Raw genomic sequence first — 27,613 nt, 5'->3', positions numbered from 1 at the left:
TTAAAATCATATTTTCTTCCTTACTCAAGGCAGATACCCTCACTTGATTATAAGTCTTAAGCAGAAAAACAAAGTTTTTCCATCTCTCTAATTCTCTCATATAAAAGCACAATGCTTTACACAGGGCAAGTGCCTAGCTGAAATGCTAAATGTTGTTGATAGAGCATTAAAGGAGACTTAAAATAAAAAGGGTACGGCTAAAAAATATGCATTGAAATCTGTGCTAGACTCACCATATAATATTACCACTATTAGTAAAAACAGCAGCAGCTAACATTTATCATATACTTATTACAGGCCCACAGAAACAGGAGAGTGCACATTCCGATGGGTTCCAAAGATGACTAAGCATCTTTTGTGGATTATCTCACTTTATTTCCACTTTATGGATGAGAAAACAGAGGCCTCCAGAGAATACATAATCCATCCAATGTCACATAGCCAGTAAATGGTTGAACTTAGAGGTAGATCTAGCCAGCATGATTGTACAATCTATTATGTTATCCACTATGCTGTACTGATCCCTCCCCTTCCAGTGGACGAAGATCTGGAACAAAAATATCTATTCTGTTTAATACCTAAATGGTACGTTTAATTTCCATAGGAAAAAAATCTTTTTTTTTTTTTTTTTTTTTAAAGAAAAAAATCTTTAAGTGAAAAGTCTTGGGCTCTATGCAGGCAGCTATAAGAATATCTATCTGCCTAATGCATAAAGAAGTCAAAAAGAGATATATCAGGAATTTTCCACATGCGTTTTCTCAGAGATGAAGAATGGGAGAGCTCTGAAGCATTATAAAGAATCTTCTATAACCTGTACAGCCTCAGCACCAATGGATAAGAGGAACTTATCACAGTGAGTCTCCATTCACAAATAAAGGCCTTCTTTAGAAAAGTAATAGGGTACTCACTGAGCCAACAGTCTCATTTTTAATTGCATCATTGAAATGTCCTCTGCATAAGTGGGCATTTAAAACAAATACTTCAAATAAAGCTGCATGCTAATGTGCCTACAGAAAAATAGAGGGCAATACTTAAGATGGTATCTGTGCAAAACTATTGCTGCAGTACACGTAGAGTTCCAGTTAATATTACATGCATACGGTAGGGAAGCATGAGACACTGCAAAGAGTACTCTCTCTCCCTCTAGTTATCTTCTGAAAGATCACAGAGAAAGCACTTTCCTCAGAGATAATTAAAAGAGGGTTAAGGATATTATACATTCTCCCTTACTCTAGTTCTATTATTAACATGTATAAAAACAAAAACAAAAAAAACCCCGAAAACAGAAAAATTCTCACTTGTTTCTATACAGTCTGTAAAAGGCCTTTGAGTGAACATGCATTGGAAAAAATCAAAACTGCCTCATTAAAATCATTAAGGTTTCAAAAATTAGTTGGGTTCAACTCTAAAACTCTAGCACCTGCCATGACACACTCTGTCACTGGTTATCTGGCCAGTGCAGCTGAGAGTCCGCAAGCTGCCTGCTATCACCAAAGCAGAGTGGACAGGAAGTATTAATGGCCTTGTTAGAACCGGCAATAAACAAGGAGTCTGAAACTTCAATTCGTTTTAATGGAAAAATGAAGTTACTTTTTGGTAAGTGGAATTTTCAGAATAAATTGCCTTCACAGGTTCCACAGATCGTGGGCTAAGGCAATGAGACTGTCTAAAGCCTGGAGGTTGATAAAAAGTACTTAAATGTAAGGCCAGAGTCCCAGGCCTTTACATGTAAGTCAATAGCCTAGAAAAAGGGAAGAGAGATTTTAACCTCAATTCCAAACTACAGGGAAAGAAAAACCCTGCTGTGGATCAGTGGAAATACTTTCTAAGGACATGGAGGTACCGCACAATAATCAGAAGATAGGTTAATCTAGATGTACACTAATGGAGCCACTCAAGACTGTCTTTAAAGAAAAAAATACCTCCTACAGTTACTATCATCCATGTCAGTAGCTGGCTTTTCCTTAATTTGTTTTTTTACTTTTAATCTAAACCATTAGATAATATCACAGCAATTGTGGCCCTGTAAAACCACAGCAAATGTTTTCTGCTTGGGAGACTACTATGTCTTCACAGGAAAATTTTGCTCAGACTTTGGAGCAGGAACTACAGAAAAAGCCACGGCTGATAAGCTGAGAAGACCGAACCTATCTCCTGGAAAACAACAGTTAAGAGCATGGATTAGGATGCCGTGGTATGTGGAACAGAAGGACAAATCCTACAATGTCTTCCCCCTAAATATAAGGCATGAAAACAATTTCAACACACTTGGAAGGCTCCTAGGAAATGGAAAACAAAATGGAATGGGCTTCATTATTTTTTTTTTTTTTTAACACATGCCTATTGTGAGCTCTAGAGAATGAGAGAGGAATGCCATCACTTCAACTCACCTCGGGCTTCCTGCAGTTTCTTGAGCTCTGCTTGTCTTTCTGTTTTATTCTGCTTACTTCGAACCCCAAGGGCACTGATGACTAACCTTCTGGCAAGGGCTGCTGAAGTCTCCGGACGCTCCTTTGCTGGCTGGAGGAACTCTGAATGGGAGAAAGGGAGGGAGCAAGAGGAAGTAAGGAAGAGAAAGCACTCTAGCACCAAATAATTTAACTCTGTAATTAACATATAAAATAGACTAACAAGGGCTGCCTCAGCAGTAATTAATACAGGCCAACAGATGACGATCAGAGAAAACTAACATGGCAAAGCACTAACAACCCTGGCTTCCTCATCTGTATTAACACAATTTCTACAGTAACACTTTCAAACAGTTCAACACTGAGGTAAGGTGGAATCAGATGTCATCAGAAAACCGCAGCCACATTGCTTGGCTGTAACTCCCACCCTCTCTCCAAGTGGCTGCTCAGATGCCATATTTCCAACACAGCCTTTGTCTTTTCTTTAAAAACACACTTCCTTTAACACTAAAAATAAAAGTGATATGTCTTTAGAACGCTAGATGAGGTACAAGTGCTGGAAAAACAGTAACACAACCATCAACAAGAAAAAGCCCCTGAGATTATAGGCTCACCAGCATAAGCTCTAGCTTTGGCCTTGGCTGCTCTTGTGGCCTGTGACAAGGGCCGGATTTTCACCATGGTATGTTTACTACCCAGAGCATCACGAGCTGCAAAGAGGAATAAATATAAGGAAGTAGAAGTATGAAGAAGAGTGATACAAAAGAAAATTTAAGGCTAACCCTCAAAGTATTTCCTAGATATCTAGATGTTACAGTTTTATTTTTCATGGCAAGTTAAAGAGGTGGTCAGCTCTAGAAAATCCATAAACAACCTGGCAAGTGATTATTTTAGATCAGGGATCAGCAAACTATGATTTTGTGACCAAATCCAGCCAACCACCTGTTTTTTGTAACATTTTATTGAAATAGAGCCACTTCTATTCATTTGAATACTGTTTAAGGATGCTTTCTTATTACAACAGCAGAATTGAGTAGTGACAGAGATCTTATACCCTAAAATATTTACTATCTGATCCTTTACAGTTGCAGACCTCTATTCCAGGTGGTTCAGACAGAAACCAACATCTCTAATTTCTTTGAATGCCTCTGTATCACATGGATCATGAGGCTAATGATAGATGTAAATAAGGCCCAATCAAATATTCAGAAAGTAGGTATTAAAATCTCTCACTAGAAAGGTTCAAGGGCTACTTCAAATTCATTTGCCTAGGTGGGGAAAAAAAAGTCACAAAATTGTTAAGATTTAGTAACACTGGCTTCTTAAATTTCTACCTATAATCTATTTATGTATGATCATAACTGACAGTTATACAGCATGTAACACTGGAAGGAGCTGGCTCTCTCTCCAAATTACTACTGGATTAAGGTGAAAAGAGAGAGGGAGAGCACATGGGTACAAAGTACTATGCCTCAAAAACCTGTATGTGCCATTTATCTACACCGGCTGAATAAAATGCCAACGGGCTAGAACACAAGGGAAGTAAGAACAAGTAGCAGGAGAAAATAGACAATAAGGGAAGAACACTGCAATCCACTGGGTGAATACCTGTAATTGGACTGGAGAATACTCCTAGGGCATGTGTGTCATCCACCCATTTAATATCAAATCCTTTCTTTCTGTAACAAAACAACACAATTTTATTTCTTAAAATAAAATTTACTTTTATAAAACATCTTTCAAATAGTCTCGTAAAGCATTTCATGATGAGATAAACACTCAACGAGCGCACAGGTGGAATGGGGATAATGACACAAAAAACAGCTTGGAGGACAGAAGAAGCCACTGAATTTTAAAAGCAATTATACCATCATAAAGAACTACCTGGGACTATTTTACGTTCCCAGCCATTTTATAGACACCAACTAATTAATCCTCACATGTCCCTTGGGGAGGTAATGTATTTATCATGCTATTTACAAGAGATGTTCTTATGGGCACAGAACAAGAAGAGGTGAAAAGAGGAAGCAGAGGAGAGGTAGAAGAATAGTGCAAGAGGAGGTAGGCAGGGAAGGTCACCTGGATTTAATGCAAATGAAAGCTCATAGACAGACGGAGAGGGAGAGGGAGATATGTCATTCAGAGCAAGAAACTGGGATGCCAGGGTGGCTCAGTGTTGAGCATCTGCCTTCAGCTCAGGACGTGATCCCGGAATCCTGTGATCACGTCCCACACTGGGCTCCCCTCAAGGAGCCTGCTACTCCCTCTGCCTGTGTCTCTGCCTCTCTCTCTGTGTCTCTCATGAATAAATAAATAAAATCTTAAAAAAAAAAAAAAAAAAAAAAAACAGAGCAAGAAACAACCCCTCAGAACAAAACAAAAAAATCAAGGAATTGAGAAAAACTGACCTGTTCTTTCTAGTTGGAGAAAGTAAGAAAGGGAAAACAGGAAAGAACTGCAGCAAAGTCAGAAAAATTCAGGATAAAAGATAATCAAGATTAGAGAAACATCAGACAAAATTAGAAAAGAATGACTGTTAAAAATACGTTTATTGTGGAACAGAGCTACATTGCAGTGAGCACAATGACTATCAAAATGATGATATTTTTTCAGCTAGGAACTTAAAAACTGTTCATAGATTCAACATAGCTCTTCTGTAGAAAGGGCATGGGGTTGAGGGTCAGATACTATAGGAGTCAGTCAGCATTCTGCCACCTTGAGATCTTGGGCAGATTTAACTTCTCTTGAAGCGAGGTCTGCTCATCTATAGAAATGGGCATAGCACTTTCCAAACAGAGTTATTATGAAAATGGAAATGAGATCCTCTGTGACAAGGCAAAGAGCACAGTGTTGAGCACTTATGGGCATTTAATAAATGAATGGTGCTCATTATTTTTTACAACTAATAGCAATATTCATCAGAAATATTATTAATATTGATAAAGATAGTGACTAAAATATAAAGTTGACTCAGGTATTTGACCCTCGGACATTATTATAGACTTTTGCACTGTGACCTTGACTTTATTTTTATAAAGCACTATAAAGAAAGAAAAAGAGACAACAGCTAAAATATCTTCCTTCAGTCAAGAAAAAAATTCCTTTGAGGAAAAAAGGAATGAAGAAGGCTTTGAAGGTTAGTTAAAGAATTTCCTGAATGTAAGAGTAAGTCTGACCATGGCATAAAATGACCACAGGGGTTGGAGACTGAAAAAGTTCAATAGCAGAAGAGCCTATATAATAAGAGTCTACAAAAAGGTTAGAAAAAGACCTTAGATGAGATCTGGAGCGCCTTTTAGACTTTGGAATTTCATAATCCTTTAAAATGCTTCTCCTTTTTTAGGAATGTTTTTGGGTTTGATAGAAAAATGGTCTATTAAAGGTAAAATTAGGAAGAAACAAAGCAAAGGGAAATTAATAATTCATAAGAATTAATTAGTCTTTAGGAAATTCTAGACATCAACAAAGCTAATCTTTGATTTTAAAAATCATCATTACTAATAACAATCTAAAATAGTTCTACTTTGAAATTAAAGCTCACTGCTTTTTCAAATCTATTAGGCACTTTATATGGAACAGGTGCTGATACAAGGTCTTAACATGTTAATGAATTCGACTAACTGACCAACCCTATACAATCAGCATAAGGTCTATGGAAAGATTAGCTATCCTCCAGGATCCAGTCACCCCCTTACTTTTTTTAGTTATAGAACTGATACCCTCCCCTCATCCAAATTTAAGTGAGGTGCGTGGCTGCTAGCTAGTTTTGCCTGTTCTAGAACTTTATAGAAAAACAGGGTGCGGGATCCCTGGGTGGCGCAGAGGTTTAGCGCCTGCCTTTGGCCCAGGGTGCGATCCTGGAGACCGGGATCGAATCCCATGTCGGGCTTCTGGTGCATGGAGCCTGCTTCTCCCTCTGCCGGTGTCTCTGCCTCTCTCTCTCTGTGTGACTATCATAAATAAATAAAAATTAAAAAAAAAAAAAGGAAAAAAAAAAGAAAAACAGGGTGCTTGTTTTTGTACATAAAATTTCACTGAATACAGCTATGCTCATTTGTTTACATACTGTCTGTGGCTGCTTTTGTGCAATGATGGCAGAAGTGCTTAAAATATTTCTTATCTGGCCCTTTAAGGAAAAGTAGGGGGTTAAACCCTAACAGAATTTTACAAATTCAAGATCTACATGAGTTGAATTTTAAATTAAAATTTGTAATATCAGATAACAGACCTACTTATTTTTAATATCAGGATTAGAGTGTTAAAGTATAATCCTTCTTGCTATTGACTTCTTCCAGATCCTGAAGATCTCTTTCTTAGTAATTTTCTTTCTGGACGGTTTCTTGATTCCTGAAGCTTATTTTCTTCTTATAAGTTAAAGATACAGAGGTATACTTCTGATTCACTTAGCTTGTCCTATACATGTATGAACTATGTACATAAGAAGAATTAGTGCAATTGTTTTCAAACCCACTTATGTCAGTTTTGATTCATTACGTAATTTAGTAAAATTAAAACAATGAAATATGAGTGTGAAAAAGAAAGATGTTGTGTCTATAAAATCAACTGAATGCTTTGCAAGAGTAGAGAGAATGGTGAAGTCACTAAAAAATCCAAAAATGAGGGGGTGCCTGGTGGCTCAGTTGGTTGAGTATCTGCCTTTGGCTCACTCAGGTCATGGTCCCAGGGTCTTGGGATCAAGCCTCACGTTGGGCTCCCAGCTTGGTGGAGAGCCTGCTTCTCCCTCTCCTGCTACTCCCCTTGCTTGTGCGCTCATGCACTCTCTGTTGAATAAATAAATTTTTAAAATCTTAAGAAAAGAATCCAAAAATGATTATCAATTATGTTTGACCAAAACAGCTCTAAAAGAGAAAACATTTTAACCTATAAGGAGTAAGCACTCAGATGACTCTAAAGGTTTATTAAAGTTCTCACTCCACTTTAGTTGATGTATTAGGAGGATAATCTAAAAGAACTCTTCTATCAATAGGCCAGCAACTTAAAAGAAAAAAAAAAAGGCCTCGGCACCACATCAAAGACTGCCAAGTGACTAGACATTTATATGTGTTGTTAAACTAGTTGAGACACACAACGATCATTTTTTACCATTCTCCACTTGACTATTTCTATCTCGGTGGTCAGAATAACCTCAAATCAATAATTTAATTTACAGTGCTGCTGAACTTTTAGGGCCCTTGGTGCTTGGCAGAAGAAAACACGTAACCTCTCAGGAGAAATCTTCTACTGTAGACTTCAATTCCCATAAATAAAATTCCAAGGAAACTAGTTGGCTCACAGTAAAAATAAATAAATAAATAAATAAATAAGTAAACCTCTAAAAAAGCAAGGTACCAAGAGTGAGAATTTGCAGAAACAGAACTAAAAGACTTCAGGTAAAGGGATTACCAGAAAGACCACAGAATGTCTACGTTTAATACTTAAGTAATTGTTTAAATCTTGAAAATATTTTAGAAAAAAAAACAAGAAACTATAAAATGCCCATATAGATTTTAAAGAGAGAGAACTTAGAAAAATGAAAAACATAGATGAAATTTAAACATTCAACAGACAGATTTAACAACAAATTAAACACAGCTGAAGAAAAAATTAGTGAACTGGAAATATATATATATATATATATATAATATATCTTTCCCTCTAACTATTCAGAATGTAAAAGAGACAAACATGGAAAACAAAAAAGAGAAGTAAAATGAGGATTAAATGAGAAGGTCTAATACATATTTTCTTGGCATCTTAGAGAAGGTAAAAGAGAAAGACTGGCAAAAAGGCACTACCTAAAGAGATAATGTATATATTCTCCAAAATCAATGAAAAATAAAAACTCACTGATTTAAGAAGCTCAAGTAATCTCGAGAAGAATAAATTTTTAAAGAAGCAAAGCCACATCATACTAAAATACACAATACAAGAAAAGGAGAAACCTAAGAGCAACCAAAGAGAAAAGACAGATTACATTCAAAAGCAACAGTTGTGAACTTACAGCTGGCTTATACTCCATAAAGCCAGTAAACTAAATCTGCACATTTCTGAGAGAAAAATAACTGCCTACCTAGAATTCAATACCTCGCAAACATCTTTGAGAAATGAGGCTGAAATAACACCATTAAAGAAACAACAACAAAAAAACAAATGGGTTTGTTAACAGCAGATTGTTACTAAACTAAATGGTAAAAGAATGTATTCCATGCAGGAAGAAAAAGATTTCAGATGGAAGATATGAGATGCAAGAGGTATAAATGAAAAACACAGGAAGTAGATAAATTAGAATGCTATGTAAAATACTAACAGAAAATGGAGTTTAAAAAGAAAATAGTCACAAGAGCATATTAGTTGGGGGTGGTGGAAAGGGAGGGAATTGGATTGGGAAATGGAGTTCAAAGCCCTTATAGTATTTGGAAAGAGTATAAAAATATTAACTTTAGCCATTGATAAGTTAAGCATGCAGTTTGTAATTTCTAAAGTAACCACCAAAGAATAGAAACACAATATCAGTTCCAAATAAAATAGAATGAGAAAAAAATACCTCATCAATCCAACAGAAGGCAAGAAAGAAGAGAAAAAGACGAAACAAGTAAACACAAAAAAAGATGGCAGGCATACATCTAAATATATCAATAATTATAACAACTATAAACAGACTAAATGCACCATGAAGACATCCAGAAGTCATCACTGAAGATATTCTTCTTAAATGCCTAAAATGAGGTCTAAAAAGACTATTTGGCATTTTTAAAGAACTTTAGAAGACAGGCTTGATACAGGAGATTTCCAACGGATTTGGAGAAGACAATAAACAAAACTGATGCTAAAGTAAACAACAGGGAATATGCAAACAAGAGATGATTTTTCAGAAGACATTTTAAGAAAACTTCATCCCACCTTCCCAAGTATGCCCAACCAATTGTAAATACTTACTGATAACTGCAGAAAACCCGCAGGAGGTCTTCAGTACGAAATTCTTGGGGGAAGTCATAAATTTCAATGACATGTGGAAATTCACAATCACTGAGGTCAATATCAGGAACTTCATGGTTGTAATAATCAAATCTAGGTTCCTGGATACTTTCTCTATTCTTCATATTCCCTGATAACTAGGGAAGAAGCAGCATGTAAGTGACTGTTATATCAAGCCAGAGCATTCTAAAATATCCTACCATGTGTAAATAATTCTTGTCTCCATATTCCAATTCCTTAACCTTTAGCGCTGTCTCTGTATTAATGCTTTTTGTGAATACAATAATGACCTGGGGTCTATCATTCAGTTTATATTAACATGTGGAATACAGGGGGTGCCTGGGTAGCTCAGCTCAGATCATAAGCCCAAGGTTCTGGGATAGAGACCCACGTCAGGCTCCCTGTTCAATGGGAAATCTGCTTCTCCCTCTCCCTCTGTACCCTCCTCCCCCACTCATGCTCGCTTGCTCTCTCTCTCTCCCAAAGAAATCTTTTTTAAAAAATGTAGAATACTTAAAAAGGTGTTGAAATTCCAACAAAGATAGGCAATGCATGAAACTTAACTTGCATCTATCAACTAGAATGTGAGAAAATGTAGAATGATTAATGTGGTGAGTTACAAATGGTACATCTTAGAAAATGAATTTCAGAAAATAGCTGAAGATGAATTAATAACATTTGTTTTATTTGAGCTTATTGATCAGGCTCATCTCAGTTTCTTTTCTGGAAGTAAACAAAAACAACACAAATTTTAAAAATGAAAACACTCTGTTAGCCTACTTTTTGGTGCATGTAGTTTACAAAGGAATTTGTTAAGACAAATATAAGTGATAAAAGCAATTATGTTTAAGGTCTCTAGCATGACAGCTACCTATAGGAATTCTTACATAGCAGATAAGTAAAAAAAAAAAAAAAAAACTAACAGTAATGAAAAATACTTAAAATTCTACTATCCTATGAAAAAACTGAAGGCTATTAACTATTTCACATTTCTGGAAGCAGAAAGGAAGGGGGAAAATGGAAAGGTAGGTAGAAAAGCCAAAACAGTCATTTTGTCATTCACCTGTTAAAAAACCTAGCTCCTACTACTGACCACCCAAAGCCCTCAGACCTGAGAATGTCTTCTCCCTGTTAAATCAAAAGTCCAACTAGGTCTCTTCCAGATTTTCCCTCATTTATATTCTGCCTCACTGCCCATCAAATGAGGAAATGAGAACTTACAATGCCAAGGATAACATCTCCTTTTCTTGCAGAAGTAAAAAATGGATTCGAGAATTTTATTTGGGAGGAAGAAGGAAGGGAAGATGATAATAGGTAAAGTCAACAAAAATGTTCCTTTATTGTTGTACCTCTAGTTCCTTTTCTCCATTAACCTTTAGTTTACATCTAAAAAATATAAGAATAAATATAGCACCTATACCCACAGATAGGTGTGTGGATTAAATGATTTGTAAGTGCTCAGCACACTAAGTATAATACTTATATATTACCTAAGTATTCAATGAATTCAACCCACTTAATTAAATTTTAACTGAGTGCCGAATCTATTACAGGCCAAGTGCCATGTTATTTCCACTCTGCTTAGGATGTAGAAAGCAGGAAGAGAATATTCCTTCCATCATAATAATGAAAAAAGATTAGGTGATCCATAAAATCGTTAACTCTTCTCAAATTTACCACATGGCTGAGTATGCAAGACAACAAGAAAAACCCTGAAATCCCAAGAGTGACAAGTCCCTCCAAAGAGAGACAGAACACAGAAACTGTTTTGCCACTGGCAGATCATGATCAAAAAAGCAGGCACTACAAAAGTGGGCAAGGAGGAATCAGCTAAACTTAAATTCTTAAAAGCCTAAAGAGGGCTGGTCTATCAGTTTAAAATAACCCAGAGCCCCAGAGACAAGGAAGGTATGCAGTCATTTCTAAGTCTATCCATATGCCAGTGCCACACTGTCTTGATTACTGTAGTTTTATAACAGTTTTTGAAATCAGAAAGTTTGAGTCTTCCTACTTTTCCCTGCTTTTTCAAAATCATCTTGGCTATTATGGTCCCTTGGATTTCCATATAAATTTAAGGATCAGCTTGTCAATTTCTGCCCAAAAAGGGGGAAGGGAGCTGGAATTTGTTATATATGTAAATCAATTTGAGAAGTATCTCAACATTTTAAGATTTTATTTATTTATTTGACAGAGAGAGAGAGTGCAGGTGCACAAGCACAAGCAGGGGCAGCAGCAGAGGGACAGGGAAAAGCAGGCTCCCCAAACGAGCAGGGAGCCCAACTTAGGGCTCGATCCCACAGCTGAAGGCAGACACCTAACTGACTGAGCCACCTGGGTGCCCCAAGAAGTATCTCAACAATATTAAGAAAATATGAACATGGGATATCTTTCCATTTATTTAGGTCTTAATTTCTTCCAACAATGTTTTGTAGTTTCTGAAGTACAAGTTTCATACTTCTTTTGTGAAATTACTAAATAGTTTTTAAATGCAATTGTAAATGGAACTGTTTTCTTAATTTCATTTTTGGATTTCTGGCTTTGCCTCTATGAGTTACTCTGCAAAAACCAAAACAAATCACCGCATGTCTGTGCATTTATAAATTGGGGCTAAATACTGCATTGTGAAAGGTAAACAATGCATGACTACAATACCTTGGAATTATAAATCCTAAGAACTGACTATAAAGAGGAAGGAAAAGAGGCACAATGGTCTGGCAGGAACATTTGATTATGGTCCTTTGTTCTAACCTTTGTCAGTAAAATTGAACTTATATACTTCTATCCCATTTCTAAGGAAACTATTCAGTGTTTTGGCTTCTGGGGCTGGTTAAATACAAAGTGTTAATAACAGAAAAACACACAATTCTTATTCTATATTTCAAAATAATGGATATAAAGCCTGCAAATTACATACTCCTGACCAGTTTTTCCTATCACACATCACTGTTATCAGGGATTCCTAACTTTTCCAAGGAGGAGGAAGAACTTCATTTTATTTTCCCATGGTACTGATATTGGTGAGATCAGTTTACATTTCTGGTAACACATTTTTTGTGCAGGTAGAGTGATAGGTAGGAGGCCATACTGTTAATGGCACTTTCCCTACTGAGAATCTCAGCCAAACATGACAGGGAGCCTTGACAGAGTAAAGAGAGAGTTTGTGACAGTGAAGAGAGAAATGCCTGAGAACAATATGGAATGAAGTGAGGATGAGAGCAAGACTGTGAAGGGAAGTGAGGGGGTGGGGCCGATGTCACAGAGGGATTAGACAAGGCAATACACACAGCTTTAAGGAGAGGTGCTAAAATACCATGCACCAATTATGTAGATATACCTGCAGCACACCTGTACTGTCCAACACCGTAGCTGTCAGCCACATGTGGCTACTGAGTACTTGAAAACTGTGACTAATCTAAATTGAGATGTGTTTTATGTATAAAATACACATCAGATTTCAAAAACTTCATAGAAAAAAATAAAATCTCATTAATTTCTTATATTGATTACATGTTGAAATGATATTCTGGATATATTATTAATTTCACCTGTTTCTTTTTACTTTTCTTAATGTAGTTGCTAGAAAAATTTTAATTATATACATGGTTCCTATTTGTAGTTTGCATCATAATTCTATTACAGGCCACTGAAACATTTACTCTAAGAGTCACACGTACTGAAGTAGTAGCTGCTATACTGTCCATGTGAAACCTTCATATTTTAAGACCTACATATGGATTTTTCTTTTTTGATGACTAAGAAGTGTTTGATAGATCAATAAAGGGAAAAGTTCTGAATTTGATTCATTCTGATATCTCTATTAAAACAAGGGAAAGTTTGCAAATAACAAATAATTTTAAGAATCATAAACTTTTTAGAATCTTTTAACAGTGGTCTGTCGTGTTTGTTTAAAAAGCATAAGGGAAATCTGAGTATTCCTTTATATGTATAGCTAGCTTCCACAAAACCATTCAACTAAATTAAAATTCTCTTCCCCAAAGCGAGGGTTTTAAGAATCTCACAGCCTGGTAGTCTGGTCTTGAAAACAAGTCTGTAAAATAGTACCTGACCTTGCTATGACTTAATTGCCTTGATCCCTATTTGTAGTGGAAAAAAAGAGTGGGCAGAGTAGGTCAATTAGGCATGGATCACTGAGCTTTTTATTTTTTGTTAGATCCTTGGTTCTTTGAGATACAGAAAGAAACATAAAAAGTTATGAAGTTACCAGTTATTTACTCTCTACAGACAAAAAACAAAAATATGCTACATTATTTTGGAATAAAGTCATATTTATATCTCTGTCAGATGAGCATATCCGATGGCTGTTATTATTATCCTGATTATAAAGATGGAGGATTGCATCACTGAGAGACTAAAGGATAGCCTTAAGATTACAAATCAAATTACTGACAGAGTTTGAATCGTAACTCAGGTCTCCTGACTACTAGTCTAATATTCCTTCCATAACATGATGAAAAGGTCTTTCAGTGAACACAATCAGAAACAGTGCTGTATGCTTCTCCCTCTGCCTATGTCTCTGCCTCTCTCTCTCTCTCTGTGTGACTATCATAAATAAATAAAAATTTTAAAAAATGTTAAAAAAAAAAAAAGAAACAGTGCTGTATTAATGTTCAGGACATTAGTATTCTCTCTGATTAAGGATTTATGGATATAAGGAAGAAGGAAGGGAAGGAGAAAAGGAAGGAGGAAGAGAGGGTCTATGGCAAAACTAAAAAGATAATACAAGGTTACGGATTTCTTTCTAGCCGTATATTCTAGATAACATACAAAGCATAAATTAGACTTCACTGTTGTGACCATGTCACTCAAAGATCTTCAGTGGTTACACTTAAAGCTCTCATAATTTGGCCCTGCTTCTCAAAGATATGTACTAATTCCCTTAATCTGTGATTACAGTACACAACAAAGGAGAACTGAGGTAGGAGATGGAATTAAGGTTGCTAATTGGCTGACTTTAAATTAGGAAGATTATCCTAGATTTTCTGGGTGGACCCAGTTATAATCCTAAGGGTCCTTAAAAACAGAAGAACTCAGAGGAGAAGAGACAGTGAGTCAGACTGATGATATTGGAAGGACTCAACTGATTATTGCTGGCTTTGAAAATGGAAGGGCCATGAGCCAAAGAATGTAGGCAGCCTCTAGAAGCTGAAAAAGGCAAGAGAATAGGTACTTCCCAAGAGCCTGTAGAAAGGAATACAGCCCTGCCAACACTTTAATTAATTAGCCCAGTGAGACCCATTTTAGACTTCTGACCTCCAGAACTGTAAGATAATAAATTTGTGTTGCTTTAAGACACTAGTTTGTGGTAATTTACTACATCAGCAATAGTATACTAATATACCTTTCTAGCTTTATCTCATGTTATCCCTCAAAATATGCTACACTCCAACCAAAGAATAATACTCACTATGTCTAAACATATCTTATTTCCTCCTCCTTATTGCTTTGGTCTTATCATTTTGCAAGTGCTAACATCGGTTTGCACATCTCAAAATATCATACCACTTCTTCTATGATTCCTTCTCTATATACCCCAAATCATATATAATTTGACTTTTCCTCTACCCTTTTACAGCATTTACCTCATCTGCACTACTTTTGAAATACTCATTACACAACACCTTATATTACAGCTGGGCCTGTCTCTTCCTTCAACGTCATTCTGATCACCTAGCCACCCACCCAACAAACATTTAATGTATGTTCAGCATAGATTTTACAAAAGGAACTTGAATTTCAATATGTAATAGAGTTGTATTAAACTTAGTTATGTCTGTAACAAATTTAAACACAGGGGCATCAAGTCACAGGGACAAGAACAACAAAGACTCAACCACAAGCTGGTGATGTAACATGTTAACATTACAGAAATAACCCACGCAATCAATTCTCAATTAACACAAGTTAGGTTACTCAAGTTCTTTGTTTCTATTTTTCTCTTCCACTTACATCTTGTGGCTACTAAATAACTGATTAACTCACTTTCTGTTGAAGAAAAGCAATTTAAAGTGTCATTATTTACTATAAACCTTGATAAATTAAAAGATTTGGTTGGAGAACAGGCTAAAGCTATAAACAACAACAAAATAATAATAAGGTTTTTGGACTATCTGGATATAATTCTAAGGTGTGCTAGTATCACAGAAAGTTGAGAGCAACAGCCAAGAATTTTTCATGTTGGTCTACACTACTGTGAATAAACCAAAAGCTTGTATTAAAATGTTTCACCCATTTAACTTCTCATATTTGGTAGACAGGGAAATAGCAGTGTTTATTTATTTTTAAAGATTTTATTTATTATTCATGAGACAGAGAGAGAGGCAGACACAGGCAGAGGGAGAAGCAGGCTCCCTGCAGGGAGCCAGATGCAGGACTCAATCCCAGGATCCCAGGATCACACCCTCAGCCAAAGGCAGACACTCAACTGCTGAGCCACCCAGGCATCCCAACAGTATTTATTTTTAAAAAAGAAAAAATTATTTCAAGTTTTTCAAATTTCTCATTACCCAAGTTCAAAAACATCCAAAAGGAGTTCCCTAAAAAGCTATCAGTAAAGTATTACAGCATAAATATTTATATGCTATATAGCAAAAATGATAGCTTCTAGCCCTCTTTTACACTATTTTGGGCCTAAGTCCTTTTCAACAGAAGGATAAATTTAGACTTTTAAACTCTAACATTTTATATAGTAGGTATAAGAGTAGATAATGTCTCCAATGGAATTCCCTACCCACAAATAAAATTATCAACTATATCTAGGCTACACCTCCACTGACCTTACCAGGAAACCAAAGCCGGAAAGGATAACTTTGGCTTCATAAAATTTGTAACAAGAATGAGTAGAATGCCCCTTAAAGTGTCATCTACAGATTTCTCTAGCATAGATATAAGCAATATCTCAATACTTCTGCTTATCATCAGTGAAAGATGGTTTAAGGGGTTTATAAAGGGAAGAAAGTGAGGGAGCAAACAGAAAACAGAAAAGGAAAAGGGCAAAAGGAAGAAAAAAGCTGTAACAATGAGACATGTTTGGTGCCCCAACAATTGGTTCAGATGATCATTTACTGGCCCCAGTGCCAGGGTATAAATTTGACAACTCTAGTTCTCTCTATTGTATGGTAATATATGACACATGAATATGTGTCATGATCAAGTAAACATCCTGAACCAACACGGACCCGGTTCCTAATCAAACAGTACAAAGGTTAACGTGGCAGACTGATGTTGGCATTCTTGACAAGATGCTAAAAGATCCACCGAAGAGATTTAATTTATAGTCAAGAAAGGACTGTGAAGGCAGGGAAACATCTGTATTTCCTCCTCTTCCCAGCGTGACTGGAAAGACTAGTTGGAGAGATGTCAATGATGCAGTAGAAAGATCTAAAACCAGAGTACCCAAAAATAGATTGCTTGCTAGAGGTTCAAATCCTCCCAAACTATAACTTAGGTACTGCTATGATAATCATTGAGAATGGCTGTCCAAAAGAAACATTGCAAAACAGATAAACTTAGCATTTACTGCCATTCTACTTCTTGATTTCTCTAGTCCCTGATTATGCTCTGTTTAGCTATCTAAGATCCTAAATCCTATCCATGCCAATTCTCCCAACTAAAATTTGTTTCCTTGTTTATTACTTTAGAGAGTATTAGTCCTTGCCTATCTGTCCCCATCAGGTAATACATCTGTACTTCTGACCTTCAAACTGCAGACTCAGACCCACGGCTTCAAGAAATGAGTCAGTCTTGTTCCAGACAGGCAATACAATAGCACAACTCATCATCTAGGATCAGAAACATTGTTTTCATGCATTAAGCCTAGTATTTAGTATGCCTGGGCATCCTCTTGGCTTTTCCTTGGCAATCTCAGTTTTTGGTCAATTCACACAAAATATCTTCTGTACAAGGTTGCTGACTAGCACTTAAATTCCCTTTGTCTCAAATCTAGGCATTATTGCAAATTTATATTCCAAATTCATAACACAAAACAGTCTGAATTCAAAGATATTGTGACTGTTGGCTACCCACTTCATCAGTCAGGCCTATAGTTGGGCCCTTTTCCTCTTTTACACTCCCTCCCAGAGCCCGGCCACTGAGTGTCCAATGTGCCCTACATGCAATTTCTGATACAAATGATTATGTTAATTCAAATCAGTGTAGATGAGTTTAATTCTCCTAAAGGTATGTTTCTATCTTTAACTAAACTTTTAACACAAATGAATTTTTAATTTAAGAGTATAGCTCTTAAGTTCATTTTTCTCCTGAGGTAGAGTGCACACTCGGGTTTTCTTTGCCAATTCCACCATTTTGCCTTCCTGCTATTGTCACTAAACAGGGAATGAATTAAATGGAATAAACATTATGAGTCATATCACTACTCCTACTCCATCTGCCCCAACTATACCCCACATACCACATCTCATGGCGCTCACTAAAGCAAAAGCACTGCCAGGGACAGAGTAGGGCACACCAAGAATTTCTGAAGCTTGAGATAAGAATACCTCCTTGTACCAACAGAGACCTAGAGCTGTTTACTTCTCTTTAGTTATAAAAAAGCATCAGAAATTAAAATGCTATTGGTGTGAGCAGTATCTCTTTAATGTCCCCTCTTTCTGTGTGAACCAGAGATCTAGTCATCATCCACTAGCAGACTGAACAACAGAGTACATAATTCAATTAGATTCTTCACTGGATGTCCCAAGTGATTGCATTCAAATATATGGCATCTGGAATCCTCACTTAGGCAGTCAATAACATATTAATTCAGAAATTTTAATAAAAATATTAAATATAAATCTGTTAAAATGAGTTGCAACTAACAATAAAAGATGCTGTGAAAATAAAAATCAAAATAGTAATAAAACAGTGAGGGAGTATATGGAAACCCAGAACTTTTCACTCAATTTTTTTTTTTTTGTAAACCTAAAACTGCTCAAAAAAAGAAAATCTATCAACTTTAAAAAACAGAAAAAGTAAACAGAAATTGGGAACAGAGAACAATCTCTGAAGTAGGGCTTCAAATCTTGTTTAATCTTAAGGCCTCAGCAACAAGCAACAGTGTCAACCAGTTTAGCCGTCAGGGATCTCATCCTTGGTTGAAGCCACTGTCTAGATCACCCAACAGGCAATCAAATTTAGGACATCTCTTAGACAGTGGTTTTATATTAATTTTCCTTCAGATTGTTATGTGACTATCTAATCACATGGTTACATCTTGCCGCTCCAAATAAAATATAAGGAACTTTAGATGAAGCTGAGAAAAAAGCTGGCATGTAACACAGTGCCTTTAAAATGGTAGTGTTAGGGCAGCCTGGGTGGCTCAGGGGCTTAGCGCCTGCCTTCGGCCCAGGGCATGATCCTGGAGACCCGGAATCGAGTCCCACATCGGGCTCCCTGCATGGAGCCTGCTTCTCCCTCTACCTGTTTCTCTGCCTCTCTGTCTCTGTTTCTCATGAGTAAATAAATAAAATCTTTTAAAAATAAATAAATAAAAATAAATAAAAAATAAAATGGTAGTGTTAATAATCATATATATCCAGTTATTTACAATTTACAGTTTATCAAAACTCTAAGTACACACCTTTCCATTTAAATGCAAAACGACAAGGTATCAACTTTAACGAAGTCCCTAGAAGATGGCTTATGGACTTTCCTCCCTTCATAGTACTTCATATAATTTGCTTTTAGTGGTTGGATTATGAATTTTTCCTTTCACTTTTGGGTTTCCTACTTAAAAACAGAGAGCATTTTTACAGAAGTCTATAGGACGTTGAGTCAGTACACATAAAGGGAGATAGTTGGGGATGGGTGGCATTTCTTTATTCTTCTCTTTTCCATGGTTATAAACATTGCTAGTAGTCTTCTGTAACAAAACCAGACTCCTACCTAAATCAAGGCCAGAAATGACCAGTGTCAAATTAAAGCCAGAAGTGGCCAGTAAAGGGACCAGATGCCACAGTCTATCAAAACAAAGTTATGCTGCTCTATCTTACTAGCTCTACTACCAATCAAAATAGATTTGCAGATCACTACAGGAGGCAGCAGGGACTATGGAAGTTTTGTACCAAGATCTCAGAGGGTTAGAAGTCATGCCAACATCTTTTTCTTTATCAGTTACCAACTTAAATGTCTGGGCATCCCAAACGATGGCTTTAGAAGATTAAGTGTGATCTTTAGAGATTCAAGAACTGCAGTTCCAGGAGATCAGTAATGTCCTATCTAGGATCTATATCCACTCAGGTAGTTGTAGAAGTTCAAATGTTGCAGGAAAATTGCTTCACATGCCAATGGCCGTCACACCCTCCTCTATAGCATACCTCCCTGCCTATTAGAAGTATTAGACATACCTTAATGTGTAGCCATTGTCAACAAAGAAACAGGCCCACTGGGAAAAAAGCCAAAAATCATTGGCTGGCAAGTTTTCAAAGATAGGCAGACGTTCTGGTTTAGCCTTTAATAAAGTATGTTTGGAACAATATAAATAATAAATTAAGAATAATAGTCACCAGAGGGCTATTAATGTTACTGGATTTGTGACATCTTTTAATAACATTATTATTATATCTCCTAAAACTCAAAGCACAGGAGATCATAGTTTGGAGCTGATCTGCTACCTGCATTTCTCAATCCATTTCCTTCCTTCTTGCTCTCATCACCCATTATCCCTAAACTACAGATCCCACTCCCTGACAAGCACCAACTCAGTACGTGGTATCCAAACACAACACCCAGGCACTGGCTGTCTTCAGCTTAAAACATTACATACTTCATTTCCTAGCCATTCCCAGCTTTAGGTCACACAAGTGTCCTCTTTGGTTACATTACTATGCTCCTCAAAACACTGAGTGGTTGCCTACATTCTTCTGCACCTATTCTACAGCGTTAAGACCTAAAAAACAGAGTGCACACTTGAACCCTCTTCCCCGATTATAGGAGCTGTATCCCTAAGCTACCACCATACAGAATCCAAGTTCTAGCAATAATGAAGTATTATTGAAAGCCCGTGGAGTCCACCCTAAAAAAGCACGATACTCCAACTCTGCCCTATCATCTACATCCATTCAATAAATATTTACTGAGTCTCACCATGTATAAAAGGCTCTGTGTGCCATGCCTTTCTTTTGTAGGAAACTCTTTCTTTTCTCCTATGCATATCTGTGCTCCCTACCCCTCAGGTAATCTCTTTGCCAACTCATATAAACACTGAAACTTTCTTCCAATGATTGGATCCTTAATAACTTCTTTATATTCACCTAACTTACCACATTCCTAGTATTTAATCTAATTTGGGTCTAAAACCTCTGCTGAACAGTGTTTTTCTTTCTAGTTATGATTGGACAGCCATCTCTAGTTACCACACTCACATATTACCTTTTGAGCAATGGTTCTCACTTTATGTGCATCAGAGTCACCTGCAAAACACCTAAATATACAGACTGTTGAGCCAAAAAGTTTGCATTTCTAACAAGTTCCCAGGTGATGCTCATGCTGCTGGTCTAGGGACCATACTTTGGGAAGCACTATCTTTGAGAATCTGATGAAAGCTATAAAAAACTGCACACACATATAAAATTTTACGTGCAATTTCAAAGGGTTCATGGATGCCCATTCCTAGATGCCTCCTGTTCTATATTTCTGTCTAAGGAATGTTTAGGACACAGTGTTTCCTGGCTTGACCATAAAAAGTGCTAACTGTGGTACAAGTGAACGTGCAAACACCTAAGCATGACAAGGAATAGCTTGGTACTGAAAAGTCAGTCTGTGCAATGGGCTGCCCCCTCCTTCAATCTCACATGTCTCTTCACATACATGTGATCATTTTTCTGTACTTCTGGTTCAGTTCTCAGAAACAAAAGTATTAGTCCTTTCATATTTAATAGGCTCTCTGGAATCACTAAACAAAACTATTTTATAGGTAAAGATGTGGTCGGGTAGAAAGAACATAAACATTGGAATGAGGGAACTAGACTGAAAACCTGATTCTGCCTTTCTTAAAGATATGACTGCTAAGCTTCAATTTCCTCATTTAAAAAATTGGAGACTTCAAAGGGAAATTATTTTTTCCCCTTCCAGACAAAAGTTATGTGAACCCACTACAAGAAATGAAGAGGGAAGTGGTTCTATTTAAAACCAAAGATTCTTATTTATGGTAAGGATTTTAAATACTACAAAGTGAACACCTAAATTAAGAAAATGAAAGATTAAATAATTTCTAAAATGCGTTCAAACCCAACATTTTGTATTTATGAACTCTAACTAACCAGCATGTCATTATTCACTCCTATCTTCTATATGTACTCAACAACCATTGGTGATATAACTCAACATAAACTAAACTACATAAACAATCATACCTTCCCTTATTTTACCCTTCCCTTTCTGTATTTCCTTCCATCTAGTGTCCGGCAACATTCCAAACTCTCCAGAAAAGACAAAATATATATGAATACTAAGTTATTATCCCCTCAGGCCTGTGTAAAATACATCTTGTCAATGCAGAAAATCCCTCTGCATGGAGAAGTTCCCTCTGTACTTCTTCAATAGATAGCCAGAATCCATTAAATTCATATTTAATCTATTCAATAAGATCTTTCAGGCTTTGGCTAAAATAGATACAGCTCAATTTGGTATGTTTTACTTTTTAAAGATCTGCCAGGCATTCTTTTCTCAATCTACAATACTGTTTTCTTTTTCATCGCAGGAACCCTTATACTGGATGTAATATGTGTGAATGTATGAGTGTGCACAAATGTCTGTTAAAATTACCCCCAAAATACCAGGTTCTATCAATCTATACATTATGTTAAGCATCAAGCAACTTCTACCAAACAGACCTCTTGTAGAAGACGTGGATCCAAGCAGTCCCCATCATCATTAAACAAAGACTCCCAGCTCTCCTCAGTAGCAGCACTTCCCTCCACGTGAGACATTTCCGTTGCTTTTGGTTCCATGGATGTTTCCATAGATACAGATTCTATATCAGGAAAGGATACACCAAATTCTACATTTTCTGAGTCATCTTCCTCTTTTGTTTTGAACTCTTCAGCAGTTTTTAGTTCATGCAATGCCTCTGTTATATCACCACTACAATCTAGATCATTGCCAAAGGCACTGTCTGAAAGTACTTTTGTCCCATTTAACATACTGAGTTCAGAGTCCAAAAAAGTGTTACAATTACTACCAGCAATCTTCTTTATAGGTAAAGAAGAAGCACAATCTGACAAGCTCTCTATCAACTTTCCTGTTGACTCTGTGAAACTAGATGAAATACTCTCAGCATAAATATCTGAGCAAGCAGTCAGGTTGCTGAAATTTCCTGTGTCATTCCCACTTCTAGCTACATGAAGAGGGGCTGTATCTGCACTCATTTCTAAATATTTTGATAAACTATCTGTGCTGCTACAGGCCTCATCAGCTGTTCTAACTGCAACTACACAAGGGCTGCCCATAGTTATATGATCAGATGGGACATCTGTAACGTCCATCTTACATGCCTTATTGGTAATGTCACCTACACTCTTCAACCCATTATCTGTATCTGTTTCATGAACAAGGAGAGCTGTATCAGAAGGTTCATACTTTATACATAAGTCATCTACAGTGCTGTCATTCTCCTCACACTCTTTAATCACTGTTGGATCAAAAATGCCATTTACATTCTCTAATTTGCTGCCCATAGTCATTTTATAAGAGAGGTGATCCACAACCTCAGGAATGGAATCTACACCTCTCTGACTCAAGACGAAATCTGTACTGTTGGCTACATCACTAACATTCTCAGCTTCAAAGTCTATGGAAGTTTGGTCAGTGATACCATCTGGGCTTCCAGGAACAGAAATAGCAGTGATGCCTCCACTGCTGAGAGTCAACATTCCACACGATGTTTGCATGCTTTGTTGTACAATTCCAGAATCAGAACTGAGTTTTACAGGTACGATCACACTCTCAGGTTTCAACACAGAACTAAAAACTCCAGGAAACTGGGATAGTATCTCCACAACCTTAGCATCAGTTTCAATTCTGCTTTCTAAACGTCTGCCTTCAAATGTTTTGCCACTTAATTCCTGTCTATTGACATCACATAATTCCACATTTTGGAATGGTTTGTTTAGAACTTGGGCCTCACTTATTTCTGAACAAGACTGAGACAGAAGCAACTTCCCAGGTCCTGCCACATCTGTGGTTTCAACTTCCAAACACTCCACCTCTTTTGGTTTAAAATGTCTTTGTAAAGATATACTAGGTATCATCCCAGGATCTGGGATGCTTTGCTGATGTCCCTGGGATAATGTTTCTTTAGATTCTATACTTTCCCTCTTAACACAAATCCTATCTTTCTTTCTTTCTTGAAGGCACGTGTCTTTTCTGAATTTTGTTGAAATTTTCTTTCCTTCTCTACAGTTGTGCTCCTTTTTATCAGGATTAATGCTTAGTCTTTGAATCTCAGATTTATCTCTAAAGATCTCCTTTTGAAAGAAACCATCTTCTTTTTTCACCACGGAGTTAGATGAACCACAGCTTTTTTCCTCATCACCTGACTTGAGCAACACTACATTCCTTCGAGCTTTAGGTACATAAAGTGCCATGTCAGGCCTTCTGGCTCGAACTCTGCATCTCTCTGTTGCTTGCTGCATGGTATCACCTCAATCTGCAAGAGAGAATAATTCAATTACCAAAAACTAATTACAATGTATTGAATTAAGAGACTTTTAAAGACTCAGTAGAGGGCCTACTAATCCATCCTACAGAAACCCTCATGTTAAAAGAAAATAAAACCTGCCATAAAATAATTAAAGCAATCAGGTAAGGAACTAAGGAAAGTAAATTCCAAAGTAACTCATGAGCTCATGAATTTTATCCGTATATCCTCTTTCTTCATATTCCCAAAACTCTTTATCTCTATGTCCCAAGTCCTCTCTACCTTTTTAACAAGCAGCCTTATCTTCTCTGAATTAAAAGTATTAGAAAAGTGAGTGCCAGCTTTTAAGTACTCATAAAATACTACTATCTCCCTATTACTGGAGCTCAGAATTTACACTGAAAAGTATATTCAAGGAGGATCCCTAAAAACACGTTTGTTCAACATAAGTATACACATAAATAAGGTTTTAAAAAATAACTTGAATGTGGGCTAGAAAATGAGACAACTAATCTAGGGCTGCCTTCTATAAGATGCTTACTATTTAATCAAGTGAACTACTATAAATTTTCTTCCAGCAGCAATAAAAAACAGCAATAAAGCAGAATGAAGAAGAGTGGAGACCAAGAAATGTGGTGAGACAACTCACATTAGTAATTTCTTGATATCCTCCACCATGGTTGGTCAAAGGAAATTAACAAAGGGAAAAAATTTAACAAATGTTTAAATAAACCTTTGCTATCGGAAAAATACAAGAAAATGTGCTAGACAACTTGAGTTCTTTTAATGTTCAAAATCATACTATGAAGTATTAGGGTATCCACAGCAAAGAGAATAAGAAGTGCAATACATTAAGAAACACCCTTTCACACACTCAGAAGTACTCATTGTTAAGATTTCACTACATACATTTCAAAGGAAATAGATAGTAAGAGAGAAACTACTTCCAGATCCCTAAATTCTCACCTGATCCAGAATACCTTCTCAGTAAAGAACCTGGGCTCTCATGGCACAGGCTGTTTTCTTTTCAGCCCAGGTATATACCATGGCCCTGATCATCAAGTGTTCCTAGGAATTCTCAGTCCCTTTCTCTTTTAATGTTTTTATTATTATCTAACCCACAAATTATTATGATGGATTTTCTAATTGTGGGTGAAAATGACTTTAACATTTAGACGTGCCAGGATTTTTCAAAAATGCCTATTTTTCAAAGACAGAAGTACTAAAGTGTATATCACTGGAGGGGATCCACAGACATCATGTATCTTGATCTCAGGAAAGCATCTGACAATATACATCATGATGAATTTCTGAATATAAGATGGAAAATGTGAGCTATTTAACAGAACTAGTAGCACCCACAGAAAAAAATATAATAGGTAATAGTGAATTTAGGATTATTTTAAAGTGATCTGTGTCCCTACAGCCCTTTGAAATTCAACATTTTAAACAATAATTTGAATATAAACAATAACTACTCAGTGCTTATCAAATCTGCTAGTGACATAAAATCAGTAGGATTAAGAAATTCCAAAAATGATAAAATTATGATTTAATGTCATTTCTACAATCTGGAATGCTGTGCTAAAAATGTAAATACAAACATCTACTTTAAGAAAAAAAGTTTAAACAACCTAACATTTGACTTGTGTATAATTTGCACACACAAAAATTTAAAGGCTTTTACTTCATCCACAAAGTCAATAAACCCCAAAGGGTAGAGATGTGGATGTTTAAAAAGGCAACACAGTTTCAGATTACAGAGCTCAGAAAATACACACAAAATAGAGTTGAAAGAACTAAATAAAGGTGTATTTCTTGCCCAAAGAGCTCTAAATGGAAAACATCCAAACTACCTTTATACCTGAAGATTGGTTGTTCTACAGAAGAGATAAATGTTCTCTTCTATGTTTCTCCAGAGGTCAGTACCAGAACCAATTGGTAGAAATGAAAGGAAAACATGGTTGAGTTTTCCCAGTCTATAGAACTCTAAGAGCTCTCCAACACTATTATCAGGTAATGAGCTCTGTCTCTACGTCTAGATGACTGACTGATACACTAAAGAAAGAATTTCTAGCTGTAGATTGGTCTGGATTTATTTTAAGCACTCTTTGAGCTTGCAATTCTATGATTCTATTTCTCTTCCACAAGAAACATATATCAAAGGCTTCAAATTTAAAATTATTTGTGTCACAGCTTAAGACTCTTAACACTCAACCTTTCTTTTTTCTTAGTTAATGATTATATATATATATGTCATGATATGATTTCCTAAAGCTGAAAAATAGTCTAACGAATTTATATTATCCACTTCTTACCAAAACACTGAACTCAATTATGCCATGATCAGAATGTGCTGGTAAATGTTTAGCAACCGGTTTTCCACATGTAATTCAGAGTGCTGGTTGATATTTTTGCTTACATCAATGATGTCAGCAATATGAGTAACATCTTTGCTAAAGTGGATAATCATTTTTGAATTGCAAAATGTATTCTCAAATTTTTGAGCTATGTACAATGTAATAGCTAAAGACATGACACTTTTAAGTTTGCATTATTAGCATTTTCTCCATCACCTTACATCTAGACAAGCAATAAACAATAAATCAAGCCCTGATTTATGGCATTTGCCTAACTGTATAACATAAATATTCCCACCATAGCTAATTTCAAGCTATCACTGTAACATCACTGAAATCAGAGCTGGGAAAAGACACAGTAGTATTCCATGACACAGTATTTCAACCTAAAGGTCCAATATTCATAAATAACTTCAAGAACATAAATTATAGTAAAATATAGTGAAATAATTAGGAAGTGATGAAGTTTAAGTATTACCTTTTTATAAATACTATTTAATAATAAGCTGTGTAATTTTTAATGATGGCTATGTTTAACAATCAGTTTGCATAATTTCTAAAATTTTAATAATCAGCTCTCAGGCCACCAGGAGATGCTCCGTTACACCACTGGCTAGAACAATTCTTTTATAGTAACTCACAGACATACGAAAAAAGAAAAGCATCCCCATCTTGTGGACTTTCAAGATCATGCCAATTCAGTTTAAAGCCTTGTTGTATTTTTGTGAACTTCTTTTGCAACTGTAGGCACAGAAGGCCTTTAACAAGGGGAGAAGGGATGCCTTTCATATACAATTTTTTAAATGTACCTTAGATTAAAATTTTCCTATCCATTTATTTATTTACTAATAGTACTTGATGTTTTCTCTCTTTTAACATAGTTTTAACTTTTTAAAAACATTCCACATGCTTTTATTGGTCCAGTTTGCTTTTTTTTTAAATATTTATTTATTTATGATAGACATAGAGAGAGAGAGGCAGAGACACAGGCAGAGGGAGAAGCAGGCTCCATGCAGGGAGCCCGACGCGGGACTCGATCCCGGGTCTCCAGGTTCCCGCCCTGGGCTGAAGGCGGCGCTAAACCGCTGAGCCACCCGGGCTGCCCTCCAGTTTGCTTTTTAATTGGAAGGGAGAATCAGTTATTTGGGGTATATTTTGTAGCCAACTCATCCTAGAATGGCCATGAATATGAAATTCTGTTCAAAATTATATTTTAT

At 36.3% G+C, this 27,613-nt stretch overlaps 1 protein-coding gene across 15 annotated transcripts in view; it reads right to left on the bottom strand.

Annotated features, from left to right (window-relative positions):
• R3HCC1L (R3H domain and coiled-coil containing 1 like) overlaps positions 1-27,613 on the bottom strand; it is a 79,553-nt gene that overhangs the window by 7,292 nt on the left and 44,648 nt on the right. For 12 of the 15 annotated variants that reach the window (XM_049103026.1, XM_049103029.1, XM_049103027.1 and 9 more), the window contains 5 exons: positions 22,232-24,045; positions 9,345-9,520; positions 4,017-4,087; positions 3,023-3,118; positions 2,391-2,531 (listed from right to left, as the gene is read on the bottom strand). In XM_049103026.1, coding sequence (XP_048958983.1) covers positions 2,391-2,531; positions 3,023-3,118; positions 4,017-4,087; positions 9,345-9,520; positions 22,232-24,031 — 2,284 coding nt within the window. In that variant the 5' untranslated portion in view covers positions 24,032-24,045. Of the gene's footprint in view, positions 1-2,390; positions 2,532-3,022; positions 3,119-4,016; positions 4,088-4,938; positions 6,837-9,344; positions 9,521-22,231; positions 24,046-27,613 lie in introns of those variants that run through there. The other 3 variants (XM_025466835.3, XM_049103033.1, XM_035707766.2) reach the window with 2 other exon arrangements.

The sequence above is a fragment of the Canis lupus genome, chromosome 28 (genome assembly GCF_003254725.2).
Source record: "Canis lupus dingo isolate Sandy chromosome 28, ASM325472v2, whole genome shotgun sequence".
In the NCBI taxonomy this organism is placed as follows: Eukaryota; Metazoa; Chordata; class Mammalia; order Carnivora; family Canidae; genus Canis; species Canis lupus.
This window is presented reverse-complemented; position numbering and strand designations above follow the sequence as displayed.